General features: G+C 57.1%; 1 protein-coding gene across 1 annotated transcript in view; it reads right to left on the bottom strand.

The window, feature by feature from the left end:
• The window catches only part of NTN1 (netrin 1), a 183527-nt gene that overhangs the window by 7827 nt on the left and 156477 nt on the right, over positions 1-19223 (bottom strand). The window contains exon 6 of the mRNA XM_059996307.1: positions 5946-6020. Coding sequence (XP_059852290.1) covers positions 5946-6020 — 75 coding nt within the window. The remainder of the gene's footprint in view (positions 1-5945; positions 6021-19223) is intronic.

The following is a 19223-nucleotide window of genomic DNA, read 5'->3' as shown; positions in this document are numbered from 1 at the left end:
AGGACGGGGTTGATAACCGGGCCCGTGTTCCCTACTCGAAGGGACTGATCCTGACCAGGAATAGCTATTGACCCCAAGGTCGAGAAAAGGAAGGGCAGGGGGTGTCAAGAGGGGGAGAGGCCACCGTTTGCCTAGAGGCCCCGTGTCCCTGTCCAGGCCTGAGCTGTGAGGCTCTCCCCATCACCCCCGCTCACCTCATCCCGGCCTGAGCAGCCAGACGAGAGCCCACAAGGGCCGTGCCCACCGCCTACACCTGCTCCACGCGAATCCGCGGTCACTCCGCCACCAGCATCGTCTCCACTGCCGGCTCGGCCTCCCCAGCCTCCATCACGGACCCGCCCGTGACCTCCCTCCACCGCACGGGCTGAGCCCGCGGCTGAATGGCCACGCCCACCCCGCCACTGTGCCCGACGTCTCGTCTCCGACAGCCCCGCTTGCCCGACGCTCACCCCAACACCGCGGTAACCACGCCTGCTCATCCCCACGGGGACGTCTTTGCAGCTTCTCAGGAGCCAAGAGTCAAGGGTCCCGTGGGGGAACCAGTCCATGAGCCTTCGAAGGGGGGCTGCACCCGCTCTGCTGCCCAAGGCTCAGCGCCCTGGCACGGGGGGCAGGCTGGGAGCACAAGGGCCTCAGGCCTCGGAGGCCCCGGTCTGGGAGTGTTCTTTACCTCGTTGAGTCTCAGCATCCCAACGGCAGGAGTGAAAAGCCCTCCCTCACAGGCGTTTCTGAGGATTCGCTAAGGGTGAGAATGAAGGCTGTGAGGTGCCCACCCGGGGCCTGCAGGGCAGGGACAGACACCGGCCTGGCAAGGCCTCTTCTCTGGGGTTTCCACTGACCCAGGAGGTACAGGGTTCTCAGGGGCGGGGATCCGCTTAGGTCCCCAGGCCCACCTCTGCCGGGGCCCCCAAGAAAGCACACACGTGCACGCATGTGCACACGCACAACCTCATGAACCCAGCTCCTCCCCACAGATGCCAACAGAACTTCCGCTTCGAGCTGTATCCTCAGAAACCATCCTTGAGGGATCGCGGGAGGAATGCTCGAGACAAACCATCTTATGAAAAGCATTCTGATTTTCCATCTGCTGGTGCCAAAATGTCGTTCAACAAAAGGGGTGACTAATAAACATTTCTGGGAACGAATCCTTTTTCCAAGAACTGGCAAAAATGAGATGATCTCACCTTTCAGAAAGCGAGCTGTCTGTCTCCTCCCGCCTCCCCCCACCGCCCCACTTCTGCATCCCAGGGAGGAAGAAGAGACGGGTGGCAGTCCCCGTGTGCCAACGTGAGCGGGACTGGCTCTCGGTGGCCTCAGAGTGGCTCCTGCACGCGGACGAGAGCCCGGCTGCCGAGGCCCACAGCAGCGTCTCGCCCAGCCTCCCTGGCCTCCAGCCCTGCACCCAGCACCTCCACACTCCCTCTTCTCCCGTTTCCCCAGCCTGCTCCTCCCTCTGTGCTCAGACACTTTGCTCCCTCTGCCTGGGAGCCCTGCTTTGCCCCGTGAGCACTGGCTACCTGCGCTCCCTCCTCCAGGAAGCCCTCCCTCTACACCCTCCCTGGAGGAGGGACCAGGCCCCACTCTCGTCCCACCCCAGGCCGGACCCTGGCCACACGTCTCCCGTCCATGCTGTCATTTGTGTGCGCATCTCCCCTCTGATTCTGGAAACTCCTGGAGGGCCGAGCCTGTGTCTCCTCCATCTCTGTAAGCCCAGCACCCGGGACGGGAGGGGGCACGCAGCAGGCGCCTAATGAGTGTCCGAGGAGGGACTGGCTGAGGTGGGGACGCCCTGTGAGGGGGCAGGACCTCCTGGGACGTGTGTGCGGTGCCCACGCAGAGGGGCCACGGGAGCCGAGGGGAGGTCGCGCGAACACCAGGAGGTGAGTGGGGACCAGACAGTGGAGCCTCCCGAGGAGCACAGGGACCAGCGAAGAGGAAGCGGGGGGAGGGAGGCTGAGGGGCAGGGGCAGGCCAGCCCCTCTTCCACGCGGGCCAGGGGTTAGAAAGTCTACTCCCCACACCAGCCGAGGGGTGTCTCGGCCTGAAGTCACTGCCAGGCCTCGGCCAAGTGTGCACCATCCCCACGGTAAACGCCCCGGGGACGGCGTCACTCTGTACACACCCACCGAGGTTCTGGAGCCCCGGGCTTCTGGGTAGACGCGCCGCGGAGCCAGCGACTCCGGGAGGGACACACGCACTCTGCCTGCGTGGGCGCTGCCAAGCGGATGCGGGCTTCGTGGATGTGCTCACGCGTGCACGCTCATGCACGCACACACACGCACACACACACGCACACACCTACGCATGCCTGCTGGGAGCATTTACGCCAAGGAAGGGCCCCTCTAGGCTAGGTTTTCCTGGAAAGTCGGCAGGAAATGCTAACACGCTAGGAAACAACAAACACCGTCTTCCATGTGCAACTGCCCCGCCCCGAGCCTTCCCACGGGCGCTTCCTCAGCATCTGCAAGGTGAGCCGGATTCCCCTAGAGGGCAACAGAGGACTGAGGTGGGCCCAGGAGAGGGGGGCCGTCAACGACAGCACCACCACGGACCCCTGCCCCTTGGAGATGGCCCGGTGAGGCCACCATCCTTGCCACGTCTAGAAGGACGTCGTGTCCCCTTGATCTCACCACCACGGCACAGATCAGGAAACAGGCCCAGCCTGGTCCAAAGTCACAGAGCAAGTGTGGAATCTGCCCCCGGATTCTGGGGCCAGTGCCCCATTCCCTACAGATGGGACTGGAACAGCTACCCTTCCCTGTCCCGGGGTCTCCCCAGAGCAGAGAGACAAGGCGGCTCGGCCCCGAGGCCTCCCCCCACCTACTGGGCCCTGTCTCACCAGGAACACGGGCAGGACCAGCAGACCCCAAGCCAGCCGGGGTGATTCCTTGCCCCCTGCCCCCCACGGCCTCCCGCCCACCGGCCACCGCCCGGCTCAGCGGAGCCCCAGACCCAGGCCCTCCCGCTGTACAACACCAAGACTCCTGAGCTGGCCTCAGAGGAGGAAAGGGGCCCGGGGCCTGCTCCCCACTACCCCTCCCCCACCAGGTTCTAATTAGCAGCTTCTAGAACGTCCAAGTGCCCTGGCTGTAAAGTGAAGGAAATGTGTTTCCTAATTGGCTCCCTGCCGGGGTGTCAGTCAGAGAGCAGGGATTATGCGGCCCCTGCAGCCTCCCTCCCGGCCTTCCTGGGCCCGCCGGCTCCCTTCGCCATCCTCGCTCACCTGCCCCAGGTCTGCTCGGGCGTGGAAGGCACACCTCCACTCACACCTCATCCAGGGGCCCAGCAGGATGCGGGGAAGATTCTCCACAAGGTCCGTGGACCCCGGTGGGAGACCTGGCCTCCGGCCTCAGAGCAAGGCCTGCGGCTGCTGCCGGGCTGAGCCCCCGATGCCCCCTGCCCAGCCCCTGTGGGTGCCACTCACTCCTTCCTCCACAAGCCTCTCCCTGCCTGCCCCCACCCTGCTGGGGTCTGCCAAGCCCTGCCCGGAAGGCCCTGTGATCCCCTTCCTGGCATCTCTTTGTCCTGTCTTCTGCCTGAACACGCAGGCCTAGTTGCTGAGCTGGGGTGGGCTGCTCCCCAACTCTGAGGCAACCCCGAGAGCATCACAGACCGTGCTAGGGACCAGAACGCGCCTCCGAGAGCCTCTGGGGGATGGGCGGGGGCAATGGGCCGGGGGTCAGTGATGAGGACATCAAAGCTCCGGACCCTGTCGGCGCCCTGCGGGGGCACCCCGCTTCTCCCCTGCACCTGCTCTCCTCAAATCTCGCCCCGCAGCAGAAACGTGGACGCCTGGGCGGTGTGCTGGTAGCAGCGCGGGGCCAGGAGCTGGGGGGGAAGGTGGCGTGAAGCCGCCATGAAGTCTGGGAAGGTGGGCATGCCGGGCTGCTTCTCAGCCCTCTTGGTTTTGGGACACGTGGGGCCCTGGGGATAAACGTGATGGGGGAGGGGCGGCCAGGGAGGCCAGGCCTCTGCTGGGCAAGTCACCTCAGCCAGCTGGGCCAGGGGCCGTACCTAGGACACCAGCTTCCCTCGGATAATCCAGGATGGAGTCAGGCAGCAGAGGACAAGAGGAGGCCAGAGGCCGAGCCCCCTGCGCCACCGCCCTTGTTCCCTGGGGGGCCCATAGCGGGGGCAGGGCTCAGAGGGGCCCCTCTGGGAATATAACAAGAGGGGGCAAGGCCCCCTCCTGCAGAAAGAGGGACCTGCCTGCTGCTGGGGGTGGGAGGAGACAGGAGAGCTCGGAGGGGGCCGAAGTGTCCCCCACAACCTCAGGGGTAGGGGAGGCAGAATTCAACGGAGGAAAACAAGTCAGAGAGCGCAAAATGAGTCCCACGGAACCAGGAGGCAGACGGAGCCATTGGGTAACTGTAAACAAAGGTCCTACCTTCCCTTTCTTCACGGGAAGAGCAGAACGGGGGTAGGGGGAGCTGCAGGCAACACCTCACACGAGGTCTGCGCGGCGCCCCTCCTCCCAGGCCCCTTCCCCAGCGTCTGCAGAGAGGATGCTTCAAGACCCAATTCAAACCACCCTCCCCCCAGGCGGCCCACCTGTTCCTTCCGCACCCCCCCACCCCCACCCCAGCTCTGCGGGGGAAGGGAGCAGCGGTGGCAGAGTGACAGGCCCAGGGCTCTCCTGTCACCCTGGCTCTCTGGGCCTGGACAGCCTCGATGGGCCCCCAGCCCTAAGCCTGGGACACCGCACGACCCTTGGGTCCTCCCACCTTTGTCCCACCCGAGTCCCACCTCCCGTCCCTGGCAGACGCCGAGGGTCCCAGGCCAGGAGCATGGACCACACAAGCCTAATCCAATGCCACCTGGGGCCTCTGGGGGCTGCTGTCACCCTGGGTCAGAGACAACACTTCCTTTATCTTTACACCAGCTCGACGTTTGCTTTCAAAATCAAAGTTGGTTTTCCCGTGAAAGTCAGGAGTTTCTGCACCGCCTTGGGATGCAAGCACTTAAAAGAGGCTTTTTAGGAATTCATCGTGGACCCAGAGGGCTCCGGGACGGGATGCCCACAGCCTGGCCGCTTCGGAACTGACACGCCAAACCCACCGGCCGCTCCGACCCCATCCTGAGGGGAGTGCAGCTGGATCGCGATGTCTGGCCAGCCCAGGCCCCCAGCGGGCCGGACACTCTCAGGGCCCAGAAACCACAAAGCCAGATCCTCACCGCGCGGTGCAGGGCTGGCGACGCGGATTCAGAGAAGGGGTGCAGGGGTCCCCACCCCCAGTGCCAGGGTGGACGGCGCCCGGGGAGACGGGGGAACGGACTGGACACCCTCTTCCCAGGAAGGGAGCCTGAGGCCTCCGGTGACAGGGACTCTCTGCAGCCCCCCAGCTCCCGGCTGAAAAGGGCCCTCAGGGATCGCGGGGCTGTGTTCACACGTCACAGTCACCAGCGAGCCGCCTTAAATGCAGATTCTCGACCCAGCTCCACCTGGTGGAGTCAACCCTCGGAAGGAGCGGGCTTCTGCAATCGGCATCTTAAACACACCACAGAAGCGCCCTCCCTTTCTCCAATGCCCGGAGGACCTCTCTTCGAGCTACAGAGCCTCAGGCTGAACGCCCATGAGTACGGACGAGGGCACCGAAGACCAGAGAGGTAAAGTGACTGGCCTACAGCCACACGGCCCCTCAGCGGCAGAGAGAAGCCTGGGAATCCCAGGCCTGTCAGGCCCCACTGGCCAGGATGCCTCCCTGCAGGGCCAGGGGGAGAACCCTGCCCACACGCCTATGACCCCTCACACCACCTGCCGCCAAGGGGGAAGAGCTGGGACGTTCCTGGGCGTGGGACCCATCCCACTCGGCTCCCGTCGGGTCCCAGGGACTCTGTGAGCAACACCCACGCAGGGCCACCTGCGCCCCAACCCCAGCCCCTCGCTGGTCACGTGGTGCCCTCCCCTCCCCCTCCCCCTCCCCAGACAAGGGGCTCTCACTCACCATAGTCCTTCTTGCAGTATTTTTTCATGTTAATCTTCAGCTTCCCTTTGGAGGCCTTGCAGTACGAATCACAGTCTGCAGGGGAGGGGAGAGCACAGACAAAACCTAATTAGGCGGGCGAAGAATAGGCTGCCAGGCCGGGTGGGAGGCCACCTCCCTAAATACCCAGCGGCCTGTGATACCCAAGGGGCCAGGCCGCGCGGGCGGCCATTCAGGGCGTCCTGGCCTCGAGAGGCGCTGGGACAAAGGGCCCCCGCCTGACCACCCCCGCCGGCCCCCCGGCCTCCGTGAGGGACTCTGGGGGCTCCCGTATTGTGCCACCCAGGGCTTTGGAGCGCCACACAAATTCCCCCTGTTCTTAAGATGCACCCGGAGCCTGATTAAAGCCAATAGAGGCCTCATTGTCACCCCGCACCCCGGGTCTGTGTCAGGCGCTGGCTTCCGTGGCGAGCAGCCTCTGGCTGGGGTCAGGCCCCAACAAAAGAGGTCACAGAGGAAATTAGCAGCCCATGAAGCATTAGAAAACCCCTTTGGTGTCCACTCTACTGGAGTGTGCAAATAAAATGCCCCACGAAGAAGAGTTCAGTTCTAATGGGCCCTACTGCTGAGAGGCAGGGCCGCCGGGCCCGCGTCTGCCGGGTATCAGTTCGGGGACGTCCCAGTGCGAGCCGGACAGGATGTGTGACGCCCTGGGGCCTGCCTCCCCTGGGGGTGGCCTCTGTCGGCCCAGCAGATGCAAACCTCCAACACCGGTCCCCCCAGGCCGCCTCCCTGCCAGCTCTTCCTTCTCTTCAGATAAGGTGATGCAATTGCTTTGCCATATCTGCGTTCACACGTCAGCTTTTGGCATGACAGCCAGCCCACGACAGAGGCCCCATAAATCACTGCAGCCCGCCCTGCACCACCACTCGACATGCTGGCTCCCACTGAATTCTCACAACCGTTCTTTGATCTGCGGGCATTATTCCCATTCTACAGACTAGGAAACGGAGGCCGCCTGCCCAGTGCACCCCAGACAGCTAGCAAGTGGCGAGGCTGGGCCTTGCACTCGAGTCTGAGATGCCAAGATCACTGTACTCGTGGTTATGCTACGCTGAGTCTCGGTAAACACCGATGGGTTCTCCCTCGATAAGCACGAGGCGTTCAGCTCAGAGCTGGGGACGCACAACGCCTGGCATTCCAGCAACTCCCAGACTGCCGGCACGGAGAAGCGGCCAGGCCAGCCCCGGGGCTGCGGAGGGCCCAGCCTGTCCTAGGAGTAGTGACGGTGCAAACGGGCTGGGTGTGTGTCCTGGCAAGGGGACGGGAAACACACACACACGCGCGCGCGCGCGCGACTGCTCCAGGAGCAGGGGCCAGCCCCCCCATCCTGCAAAGGGGAAAACCAAGGCCAGGGTGGGGGTGAGGAGTGGTCAGTGTGGGAGTACAGGACAAGGCCAGGGCAGGGGGCCGCCTGTCCCCCCAAACCATCACTCAGATCTGCAGGGAATATTCAGAGATCACCCCAGAGTCAGCCTCTGGACCATGGGAGGCGGCTGCCTCCTTCAAGGTCCTAATTAAAGCTGAGACAGCTCCATCCTGTCGCCCTGGGAGCCGCAGGCCTGGCAGCCCTCTGCTGCCCCCCGAGCCAGCTTCCTGGGGCACCCCACTAGGAACCAGTCTCCGGAAGTGGGGAAGAACAGCCCCCCGTCCTGCCCCCAGGGGTCAGAGTCCTTGGACCTCTCCCCCCCACACCCGGATGCCCTGTCTGGAGGCAATGGAATCCTCAGTACCAGCCCCTCCTGCCAGCTGGTGGCTTACTGGAGTCAGGACCTCGTGGAAGGCAGGGGCTGGGGCATCCAGGGAGAGCGGCCTGTATTCCACTGGGGCCAAGCCCGGGGGGGTCGACACATGAGGTGACAGTGAGTGGAGTGGCCCAAACCCACAGGCAGGGGCACCGCCCCCCGCTCCCCTGCCCCGCATGGCACTGCACACTTCACTGCTGGGAACGGCCGCTCTCGGCCACATCTCTGCCAACCCAGGGGCAGATGGCGCTCACGGCAAAGCCACTACGGGGGCTGAACGCAGGCCGTACCTAAGTCCTGGCGTCCCCCAGCAAGCTGGCGGGGATCCCTGCCTGCTGTCTTCCACTCGGGACAGAACTAGAATGCCAGTGGTGCCGGTGACGTCACTGCAGGGACAGCCTTGAACTCACTCTCATCGCTTTCTCATTATTTTTCCTTTTAGCCCTCGTCAGTACTTGCATTCCGGTCAATCACCTGCCCTGTCTCCTCTGTAGTGTGGAGACTCAGCCCTGGAGAGAGCCTCCAGGCAGCCCTGTAAGCAAGGCACCGTGACTCCCATCCTCAGACAGGACAGCAGAGCTGACAAAGGTGCCAGGGTGCCAGGCCCAAGTGCACTGTGGGCTGGAGGGGAGACGGCCCCTGGGAGGACCGGGCCCTGCACCTCCAGCCCTCCCTTCCCTCTCCATCACTCCGTCCTATTCAGAGCCAAGTATCCACCTGGGCCAGAAACCATCCTCGAATGCGTGGCATCCGTCACTGCCCGGTTAGATCCAGCTCCAGACCCCATGTGACAATCACAGTTGCCCCCATGAATACCAAGTCTGCCCCTCAATAACGAGAGCCACTCACAGGGCACTAGAGAGGCACGTGGCACCGCTCTCACCCCTGCCTGTGCTCCTGACGGCCTGGCTCCCAACCCAGGCTTCTGGAATGACCCAGAAGCATTCTGATTTCACTGGTTTAGGGGGCAGCCTGCGTGTCCAGATGTTTAAAGCTCCCCAGCTGAGTCTAATGTGCAACCAGGCTCAGAACCACTGTCTGAGCCAACTGTAGTCGTAGGAGGTGGAGACAGTCTCTGCACCCAAGACTCGTATGGAGGACCCCGGCTGGCAGAGGAAAGGCTCAGAGGGGTGACTGCTGACTCAAACTGGGGTCACAGGGCCACCTCCAGCCGCTCGTCCTTGCGGGAAATGGTACCAGCCTCGACATGTACACATCTACAGCTGTATTCGGTTTGTCGTTTATTTTTTATGTGGGTCTTACGTCTTTCCTTTCTGTCAGCCAGCAATTCTCATCAGGTCAGTGTGCTTGTTGTAAACTGTCCCCTCTCCCTTCCAATTTGCTGATTCTGATTTAGCTGTGAGCTAGGAAAACAGAAAGACTAAGGTTATTCGAACTGTAGGTAAAGCATGGGTCAACAGGCCTGGAATGAGAGACTGAACTGCTCCTTCAGAGCACGGACACCATGGCAGCTCTCTGGCTGCGTGCTGACTCTTTGGGTGTATTCCAGAGAACTGAGGTCACTGGACAAGAGGTCCCTGGATAAGGAAAGTGTTCCTGAATTTTCATCTGTCATCAAACACACACACAGCTACGGAGGCTGCCTCCAGATGGACCAAACGCAGCTTTAAAATGCATCTCTGACTCCTTCAGAATGGCATCTACTTGCAGCTACCCACGTTTCCTCTCCTTGTTTTGTTCCAAAATAGCTATACAGACAATGAAAAAAAAAAAAAAAAAGAAAATTCACACTAATGCCAAAAACTAAACTGACAGATGACCCAAGGCTGGAATCTGGGAGCAATCTCTATTAATTAAAGGCAGATGGTGGTAGAACAAGCAAAACCTGTCCAGGTCTTACCTTAGGACAGAGCTCTTTGTCTGATGAACAGAAAAATCCTGGGAAAAAAAAAGGGAAGATGACAGGGAGACAACAACCGGAGAAAGAATGGGCAGGAAGTGGGTGGGGGCCCCAGGGTGGAGCCAGATCCGGAGAAGGGAGGCTTAAGGAAGGGGATGGATGGACGGGAAGGACTGTGTTTGCAGTGGGTACATGAACTCACGTTTTTATCTAAATGACTGATGCAGAGAACAAGGAAGTCAGGCAGTGGAGACAGAAGGACACCACCTCCACAGAGCAGAAGCGGATTGAGGAGAAAGGCTGGGAGGGATTAGGAACTGCAGAGGGAGCGGGATGCATTCCCTTGCCATCCAGCTTGGGGCTGGAGTGGGAATCCAGCTGTCACACTAGGCCAGGGATCTGCAAATCTTTTTGCAAAGTCCCAAACAGTAAATATTTCAGGCTTTGCAGGCCATACGGTCTCTGTCTCAACTATTCAAACTGTCGCCGTAGCTCAAAAACAGCCGTAGAAGATATGAAACTGAATGGGTGTGTCAGGCTCAAAAAAAATTCTAAAAAGACACAGCCTCTATGAAGTAGGAGAGAAAAAGCCGTATGGGAAAGCGAGGCCGAGCTGAAAAGGCCACGTGATGATACAAAAAGGGTGACACACGAAAGAAAGAAGAGCTGGAAAAATCTAAATCTAAAAGCCTAGGAGCACAATTAAAATCGACTTTGGAAGCAGTCAAGAGAAATATACTGTAGAAAACAGATTCCAAAACATGGAGAGTAAACTGGAGAGATCCTCACAAAATTTAGAGGAAAAGGATAAAGACGTGGAAGCTGTGAAAGAGAAAATGATAGGGATAGAAGAGGGAAAGTGGAGAGATGGCATATAATTGGGAGAAAACTGCAGCAGAGACCAAAGATAGGATCCCTCAGCTGAAGGCCAACCTATGTAGGAAGGAAAGGATGAGCTGAATTTTTGGAAAAAATCAAGGATAAAAGACCAACACACCCACGTACATCTTTGCAAAACATATGAAATACCAGGATGAGGAAAAAATCGATTCAGATTTAAAATCAACAAGCAGCTGGCCAGATGACAATGGAGCAGTGTCTATAGGTTGTGAGGAGAGAAAACTTTGAGATCCAAGATTTTTATACCTAGCTAGACTGTCTTCTATGTATGAAGGTCACACTAAACCAAAGACATTCTCTAGTGTGCAAGCTTTCAACCACGTATCCTTTTTGAGAGGAACACTGGAGAATGTTTTCCAATCAACTATGAAATGGATCAAAAATAAGAATGTAAAAGGGGAAAGTCATGGAATGAACACACTGGTGATGAGCACGGAAACCAGCGGACATAGAGGTTTCCAATTTGGTTCTAAGAGTGAAGGCAAAGATCAAAATAATTTTAAAATGTTTGAAAGGGAGCATCAGACAATGTATAGGTATGTATAAATAAGTATACAAATTTAACCTGCAACTTTAAATGATATTAAAAAAAACTGAGAACGAGGCGGGGAATGCAACTTTTGTCTTAAGTAAGCAGAACACAAAAGATGCCATTTGATGCTTGACTCTGATAAATAAGAGCTATTAGATCCAACAGTGCTTTTGAAAAACCCAAAGATAACCACAAAACACCAGAGAAGAGAAGAAACAGGGTAGAGGCAACTGGGATAAATTCAAATCACAGAAGAGCCACGATCTCAAAGCAAAACAATGAATGTAAATGGATTCAACACCTCTACTGAAAAACTGATTGTAAAATATTAGACTGTTTAAGAGAGACAACGAAATAAAGCAAGTTTTTAAAAGCTTACAACTTTTAAAGAAGTTTTAAGTTTGTCACTAGGTGACAAAGAAGTTCAAAAGTAATAAAAAAAAATTTGTGTGGAATAACGTTTTATTGAAACACATTATGCAAAAAACTGTGAGAAAGACAAAAAGGAACAGACAGAAACACATAACCAGTAAAAGAATGCTAAATTAATTCCAAGGAGCTAAAATTACACAGGCCACATTTCCTGACCACAGTGTAATAAATATTATTATTAAACAAAAGGGAATGAAAATAAATGAAGTGCATTCAATTCTAGAATTTAGAAAATAAGGAAAATAAAACCCAAAGAAAGCAGGAAGAAAGAATTAATAACAGGAGTAGAAATTAATAAAGTGGGATACTGAAAAAAACTCAAAAGTTATAAATACATCCAAGAATTGATTCTCAGTAAAGCCCCCAAACCAACACACACACACACACACACGCACACACACACACACAGACAAAACACTGTCATGTCTAACTATGAATGAAAGAGAGAAAACAGACCCATTAGGAACTAATGAGAAAGGGGTGTAACCACAATCTAAGAAGATTTTATAAATTACAAGGCTATTGTATACAGCTTTAGACGGAAATCTTGGACATCTGAATGAAATGCATTCCTTCTGAGGGAAACATAAGGGACCAAAGTGAACTAAAGAGATATCAAATCTGAACAGATAAAGAATCTTAAGCATCTCTGGATCCAGATGGTTTCGGAGGCTGGCTCCATGTAAACACTGAAAGGATGTTTCACGCTATTTGATCTGGTTAGAAAACAGAAAAAGAAGGAACACTAATAGGATGGACCACATAAAAGTACCTAAAATCGATCATTCTTCAACTTTAAAAGAAAAAAGCAGTTTCATATGGTCTGATCTTAAACAAGTGCTGGCATGAGCTTAGACACACACACACACCCTGTGGACCAGTTGGTCAGCCTCACTCACTAATCGGATCCGATATTTTATGCCCCAAAGGTCCCCATCCTCCCTGGACCCAGGGCCCCCGCAGAGGAGGAAGGGGTGAGCGGGAAGCTGGCCCTGCTCTCTCAGGAGACCCTGTGGGGCTAGAATTGAAGGTCTGCTGGGGCCCCTGCACCAGGCTCACCCTCCAGCTCACCCTCCTCCCCAACGAGAGGGGAGCTGCCAGGGACGGACGCTGGCACTGCCTGGCTGCCCACCTGGACGCACTCTGTCCCGGGGAGAGTGCAGAGACCCGAGGCCGCCATCTGCGACTCGCAGCAGGCCCATCCTGGCTGGCTGGCATCCTGGCTCCTCCTGGGAGCAGCCAGCCCTCCCTTTATTCCCCCCACCTGCTCCCCTGACCAACCCGAAGCCAAGAGCCGACCCCCCCGCAGGCCTGATCCCAGCGGCCAAGCCCCTCCCTCCTCTTCCTCCACCTTGGGTAGCTTGCCCTCTGCTCTGCCTCCTGTGCCCCAGGTGCCAAAAGTCCTGCTGGGCGGGCCTGCTCGGCCGATCGAGGCTCGGCTCCGAGCATATGGCAGGCGGGGCCCAGCGTCCCCTGGTCGGAGCCAGGGGCGCTGCATCTGGTGCCTCCCCTGGAGCAGGGCGGGGAGCTGGCCAGGGTCTCACTCCCGGCGGCACCCCAGCCTCTCTGCTTCTGGGCTGTCGGCTCGGGAAGGTGGGGCAGTGGGAATAAAGAATGAGGGACATCCAGCCACGGAGGTCCTTCTCAGGGCAGAGACCTGGAGGCTGGGGGAGTTTCCAGTTCCACTGGCTGGGCACAGGGTAGGGGCTCCTGGAACCCCTCACCCCAACCCTGCCGGGTGAAGAGCTCAAGGGGGTGGCGCCAGGAAGGACACCCAGCCGGCTCTGTCCACTTCGGCTGGGCCACCCTGCCCACCAGCAGGTGACAGATGACAGGTGAGGCCACTCTGCCCAGAGCGTCCTGGCTTTCCCTGACCCAGATCCACAAAGCCACTTGGAACTCCTCAGGCCAGAGGCCAGCTTTCCATGTGTGTCACTTTCACACAAGGTGGGTCTCCGTGGGTTTCATGATGGGCATGTTAAAGATCGAGGAGGCACGCCCCACTAAGCCAACCCCCACCTCCTGGTCCTAGGCTGTAGGTGACGGACCCACTCCCTCTGCTGAGACACCTTCTTCGAACCCCCATCATAAGCACTTTGCCCAGGAGAGAGCCGGGGTCCACAGGCAGCTCCCAAGTGCCCACGCGTCTCTCCAGGCCTGTGCTGGTCTCACCCACCCCATCACCTCCCAGCCCTCCTTGCCTCCACGGCATGACGTCCATTCAGCTCTGGGCTCTGGGGCAGAAAGGCCAAGGTCACCCCAAATGAGGCAGCCCCAAGCAAGGACGGGCACGAGGTACCTTGTAAAACTTTTGGGAGCAAAGCCAAAAGTGTTTGCAACATAGAGAGCAAAGGGTGGGTGTCTTTAATATATAAAGAACTCTTCTGAATCAATAAGACAAACACCCTAACATTCAAAGAAGACAAACAGGCAATTCACAAAAGAGGGAAGAAGGCGGACACGGAGATGTAACAATGCTCAACCTCAAATAAGCAAAGAAACGCAACTTCAATCAACAGGAGGGACTTCCCTGGTGGTCCAGTGGCTAAGAGCAGCGGATCAGGTTCGATCCCTGGTCAGGGAACTAGATCCCACATGCCGCAAATAAGAGTTTGCATGCCGCAACTAAAGATCCCACGTGCTGCAACTAAGACCCAGTGCAGCCAAATAAATAATTTTTTAAAAAAATCAACAGGGGTCTTCCCTAGTGGCGCAGTGGTTAAGAACATGCCTGCCAACGCAGGGGACACGGGTTCGATCCCTGCTCCAGGAAGATCCTACATGCGGAGCAACTAAGCCCGTGCACGACAACTACTGAGCCTGCACTCTAGAGCCCGCGCGCCTCAACTACCGAAGCCACCGTGCCTAGAGCCTGTGCTCTGCAACAAGAGAAGCCACCGCAGTGAGAAGCCCACACACTGCAACCAAGAATAGCCTCCGCTCGCCGCAACTAGAGAAAGCCCGTGCACAGCAACGAAGACCCAACGCAGCCAAAAATAAAAATAAATAAGTAAACTTATTTTAAAAAATCAACAGGAATGTAGGGTTTTGCCTGGGGAAGTGTCAAAGCACACACACACACTCAGACAATGCAGTTGGGGTGCAAATCAATGCCAACTTTCCTGAGTGCAACTGGCTTCGAAGGTCAAAACCCTGGAGAACACACACCCTTGCTGGAGCACCCCGACTTCTAGGAATTTATCACCCCTTCATCCACTTAGGTTTTGCTATAAGATTTCCACGTGGCTGGCTCTGGGAGGTGTGGGTGGACCCTGGGGCTCACGGAACAGATAGGGTGGCTTTATAGCAGGAGGGGACACGTCAATGGTACAAGTGTAACCACACTCACCAAAGAGTGACACTCACAAAATGAAGACACAGGCCAGCATGCGCTGGTAGAGGATGGGGATGGGGGTGCAGGTGGGGACCTCTTAGATGTGAAGGCCAGTCTGAGGAGGAAGCTCTGGGAAGCGGCCGGGGCAGGAACAAGCCGGGCAGGTGTGAGGAACCAACAGAAGAGGGGCCTGGAGCTGGCAGAGGGGAGGGGCGGCCAGAGATGAGGCTGCATGGTTCATGGGGGCCCCTGGGTTCTTCTCAACCATGGCAGGGGTTTGAATTTTATTCTCGAAGAATATACTGTGCACCGAAATGTGGGGTGGAGGAAGTGTGGCTGGTTTTTATACTCTTGCTTTGTCTTGTCTGTATATTTAATTTTACTATAATGCGTATACCATTTTTGTATTAAAAGGAGAAAAACAGGGACTCCCTGGCAGTCCAGTGGTTGAGACTCCACGCTTCCACGGCAGGGGGCGCTGGTTCGATCCCTGGTCGGGGAACTAAGATCCCGCGTGCTTCATGGCACAGCCAAAAAAAAAAAAGGAGAAAAACACTAAAAATATTCTGAGGCAAGTCTCTTCTTCAGTGAGGATGGGGACTGAATGGGGGGCTGCCATAATGAGACGACGTTCCTATTCAGTGAGGTGACATTTGCATTCCTAATCCATGGGGCTTCTGCTCCTAGGAAGGGCTACATCTTCCTAGGAGATGGTGTGTGTGTGTGTGTGCGTGTGTGCGTGTGGGCGCGCGTGTGTGTGTGTGTGTCTGTTTCTTTACATCCTCTCCCAATTCCACAAACATTAATACCAAGGGACAAAGGAAGAGTGAGTGGTCAGCGAACTGTGTGTGTGGTGACGTGGCTAGGAGACAGGGTGCTGCTCTCTCGAGGGTCCGGGAAAGCTCCCTGAGGAGGTAACACAGCGCTGAGACCTAAACAGTGCAAGGGAGGCAGGGCAAGAAGATCTGCGGGAAGAGGGTTCCCGGCAGGAAGAACGGCCCGTGCAAAGGCCCTGAGGCGGGATCGAGCCTGGCAGAGTCCAGGGCTGAATGCAGGCCAGGGAGCCTCGCACAGAGTTGAGGTTGGGGAGGAGCAGAAACAAAAACGCACACCAGCCAGATGGGCAGGATAAGGTTTGGAGTCTGTTTCAATGTAATGCAAAGCCACCCGACGGTTCTAGCCAGGCCTGGGTCACCCCCAGAGAAGCCCTGTCCTTTCTTTCTGCTCCTCCCCAGTACGGCCACCTTCACTCAGAGCTTCCCACGCGGCTCGCCTTGCCGTGCCAGCCGGGGCGGAGGCAAGTTCCTGCAGGACGGCATGCTGTCGCAGCCCACCAAGGGCCCCCTCTCCCACCCCCTTTCTCCTGAAGAGCCCCCGCTGTGGTAGCTCCACCACCATCAGGCCTGGGTCTGACAGATCTGCTGAGGCCACCCCAGTATCCATCTTTCTTCTTCCCCAAGTAGCAAACCCCAGTGTTTCCTACTTCAAATCTTCTTCCAACACTCCCCTGCAGCTCACACGGCCACGTCCCTCACTTCTCGCCCCGAGGCTGTGAGCCGAAGTCGCCTGCGAAGGGCTCCAGGGAAAGCAGCTGTGTCCTGTAAAAAGGGATCCCACCACCCGCGCTCTGATCTGCGGCCCTTAACCATTCCAAGCCTCAGTTTCCCCATCAGTAACATGGGGCAGTGATGCCGATAGTAACTGTCCTGCCCCTTCATAGGGGTCAGGAGGAAATAACCTTGGTGCGGTGAGACAGGTGAGGGATGCTGGGGGTGGTCTCTCGAGATGACCTTTCAGCTGGAACCTGAAGGATAAGAAGGGGCTGCCAACAGGGTATGCCAGGCTCCAGGCGGCCTCAGAGGCCCCGGCTCAGTGACCGCAAAGAGGGGGTGAATGACGGCGGAGCAGTGGGAAAGTGGGGGCCTCGTGAGGAGAGGAGGAGAGCTCAGACCTGAGGCGGAGTGACCCGGCTCTGGTCCTCGGCAGAATCTATACAGCTGACCGAGATACGGGCGGCGGAGCCCTGTCTCCCAACAGGAGCACGTCTGCCTCCAAGACCCCTTCTTGGGCTGTACCATGGACCCAGAGCCGGGCAGAGGGAGAAGGCGCCTGGATGCAGAGGGTATCGGGGCCCAAAGCTAGGACCTTGTTTTTGCCCGAGGCCCACAGTCTGGGGACATGTACTCCATTCTCTGTAACGTCTTCTCCTCCACGTGAGTACAAGTGGGTAAACCCTATTACGCGCAGAGGATCTGGAGAGAACGAGACCTAACCCCACAGATGCTGGAGAAGCCAGAGGCTCCGCAGGGGGCCACTCACAGGTTCAGCCACCACGCCTTGGCCGTGGGCGCCGGTCCCCTCGGCAAACTTCCTTGGACCCCACTCCTGGGTCATCTCCCTGTGTGGCCTTCCTCTAGGCCCCCAAGCACAGCGGGGCACCCTCTACCCTCTCAGAACCCAGGCCATGGTCCAGAGTTATCCGTCTGCCCCCTCACCCAGTAGGGAATCGGACCTGGGTCCCAGCACCTGGCGCAGGATGGGTCACCACTGAACACCCGAGGAACACGCTGGAACGTAAACTCTGGGTCCCCCCGTGGCCAAAAACATAGTGTAAAACAAGCCCTGTGAGATACCAAGACCGCTCAGACAGACCTACAGATCAGGCTGCCCAAGCCAAAGACACAGCCTCCCTCACCATTATTCTGGTGACACCGTGAGAAAGCCTGGGTAAAGCGCTCAGGCATCTTCTCAATCTGCTAAGCTCTCTGGCAAGAACGAGGGCGTGATTTGGGCTGCAGAGGGTTTGAGTGGCACCAGAAATCAGGGTGCCTCCGTGGGGACTCGCAGCTGACACCTGGAAGCAGCACCCCGACCTCTCGACGTGCGGGCTTTTCTCAAGGTCTTTGCCTGCTTGCGTTGAGCTGTGGAGTGTCCGTGGGACAGACTGCCTCCCCCTGGACGCTGGGATACAATCTGGTACACTGGTGGGAATGGCCTATCTCAAAACATGGAGGGGAACACGGATGGGCTTCAGGGCTGTGGGACGGGGGAGCAGTTGGCAGGTAGGCTACAGAGGAACTCAAAACACTGGCTTCTCGACTCTTAAGCTGTGTGTCCTTGGGCTTATGACTGCACGTCTCTGAACCTCAGATTCCTCATTTAGTAAATGGGGAAGGAACGTGTAATCCTTCGACGTTCTAGTGAGATGAAGCCTGACAAACTAAAAAATGTCAGCTGTCATTATTTTTTTCCTATAATTCAGGAGCCATGACAAGAAAACCAATCTCACTATACTCCTGGCATACTGATTTTTTAAAAAAATTGTTTTTTAATTTCTCACTCAATGTATTACATGTACCAACTGACGGCTGGCTGTTCCCAAAAGCAAACTCATCTTTAGGGGATCTGGTTTCCTTCCTAGCACCTTGTCACAGGGCAGTTTTACATTTTTTCAGCATTGTTTGTTTATTGTCTGCTTCCCTCCCTGACGACAAGGGCCATTGCCCTGTCCACTGCTCTCCCCAGGGCCCAGGACACTTAAAAGCTCTCAATACATATTTGTCGAATAAAAGGGGGACAAAGCTGCCCCCACCGTGTGGCAAAGTGACCCGAGGCCCCGACAATTCCCGCACGCCTCCTCCAGTCCAAGGGTGGAAGACCCCAGGCCCAGAGGAGCAAATCTGTGTAAACAGCGGGAAAGCAAAGGCCTGAAGCAGGATTCAGAAGGGTGGAAAAGGAGTTTTGGAAAATGCTGCGAAACACAGAAAGCCGCAGCTTGGCGAGAACGGCTCCTCGCCTGGGGAGGACAGCGGGAGCCGGCAAACCTTCCCTCTCCAGGGATGTGTGCAGGGCTTTGGTGTTTTGTTTGGACTTTAATAACAGAGATTCGAAATCTGCTTCCTTATTATGAAAATGCATTCGCAGACTGAACACCCCGGGCCTGGGATTCTGAGGGCAGCCCTTGCTGGAGAAGCCAGGGATGCTGAGCTGGGTGGGGAGGGCCCTGTAGGAAGGAGCAGCCTCGTCCCAGGCCACTGCCTTGGAAGCCGCTCCTCTTTCTGTCCTGCCTGGAGCACCGGGACCCCCAAAGGGCATGGGCTGTGGAGCGGGGCGTGGAACAGGCAGGCTGGGCTGGGCGTTCATGAGGGGGACCCGCAAGCCGGGCTTTTTCCCCTCCCGCAGCCGGGGAAAGCGGTCGACCCACCCAAGCTCCCTTCCTGCCGGCCAGGGCTGCCTGCAGCCTGTTTGGGGGTGGGGTGGCCGGGCTGGGGAGGTCGGGGGGCTGCACCGGCCACGTGAGGACAGCAGCTTCTCTTCCCCACTTGGAACAAGACGGTGCCAGGAGTCCCCAGCACGCTCTTTCTTCTTGCTGAACAAGATGGATTGGAAAACAAATTGGCTCAAATAAAGCATGTAATTAGATTAAAGCCTCTTG

The sequence above is a fragment of the Delphinus delphis genome, chromosome 19 (genome assembly GCF_949987515.2).
Source record: "Delphinus delphis chromosome 19, mDelDel1.2, whole genome shotgun sequence".
Lineage (NCBI taxonomy): Eukaryota > Metazoa > Chordata > Mammalia > Artiodactyla > Delphinidae > Delphinus > Delphinus delphis.
This window is presented reverse-complemented; position numbering and strand designations above follow the sequence as displayed.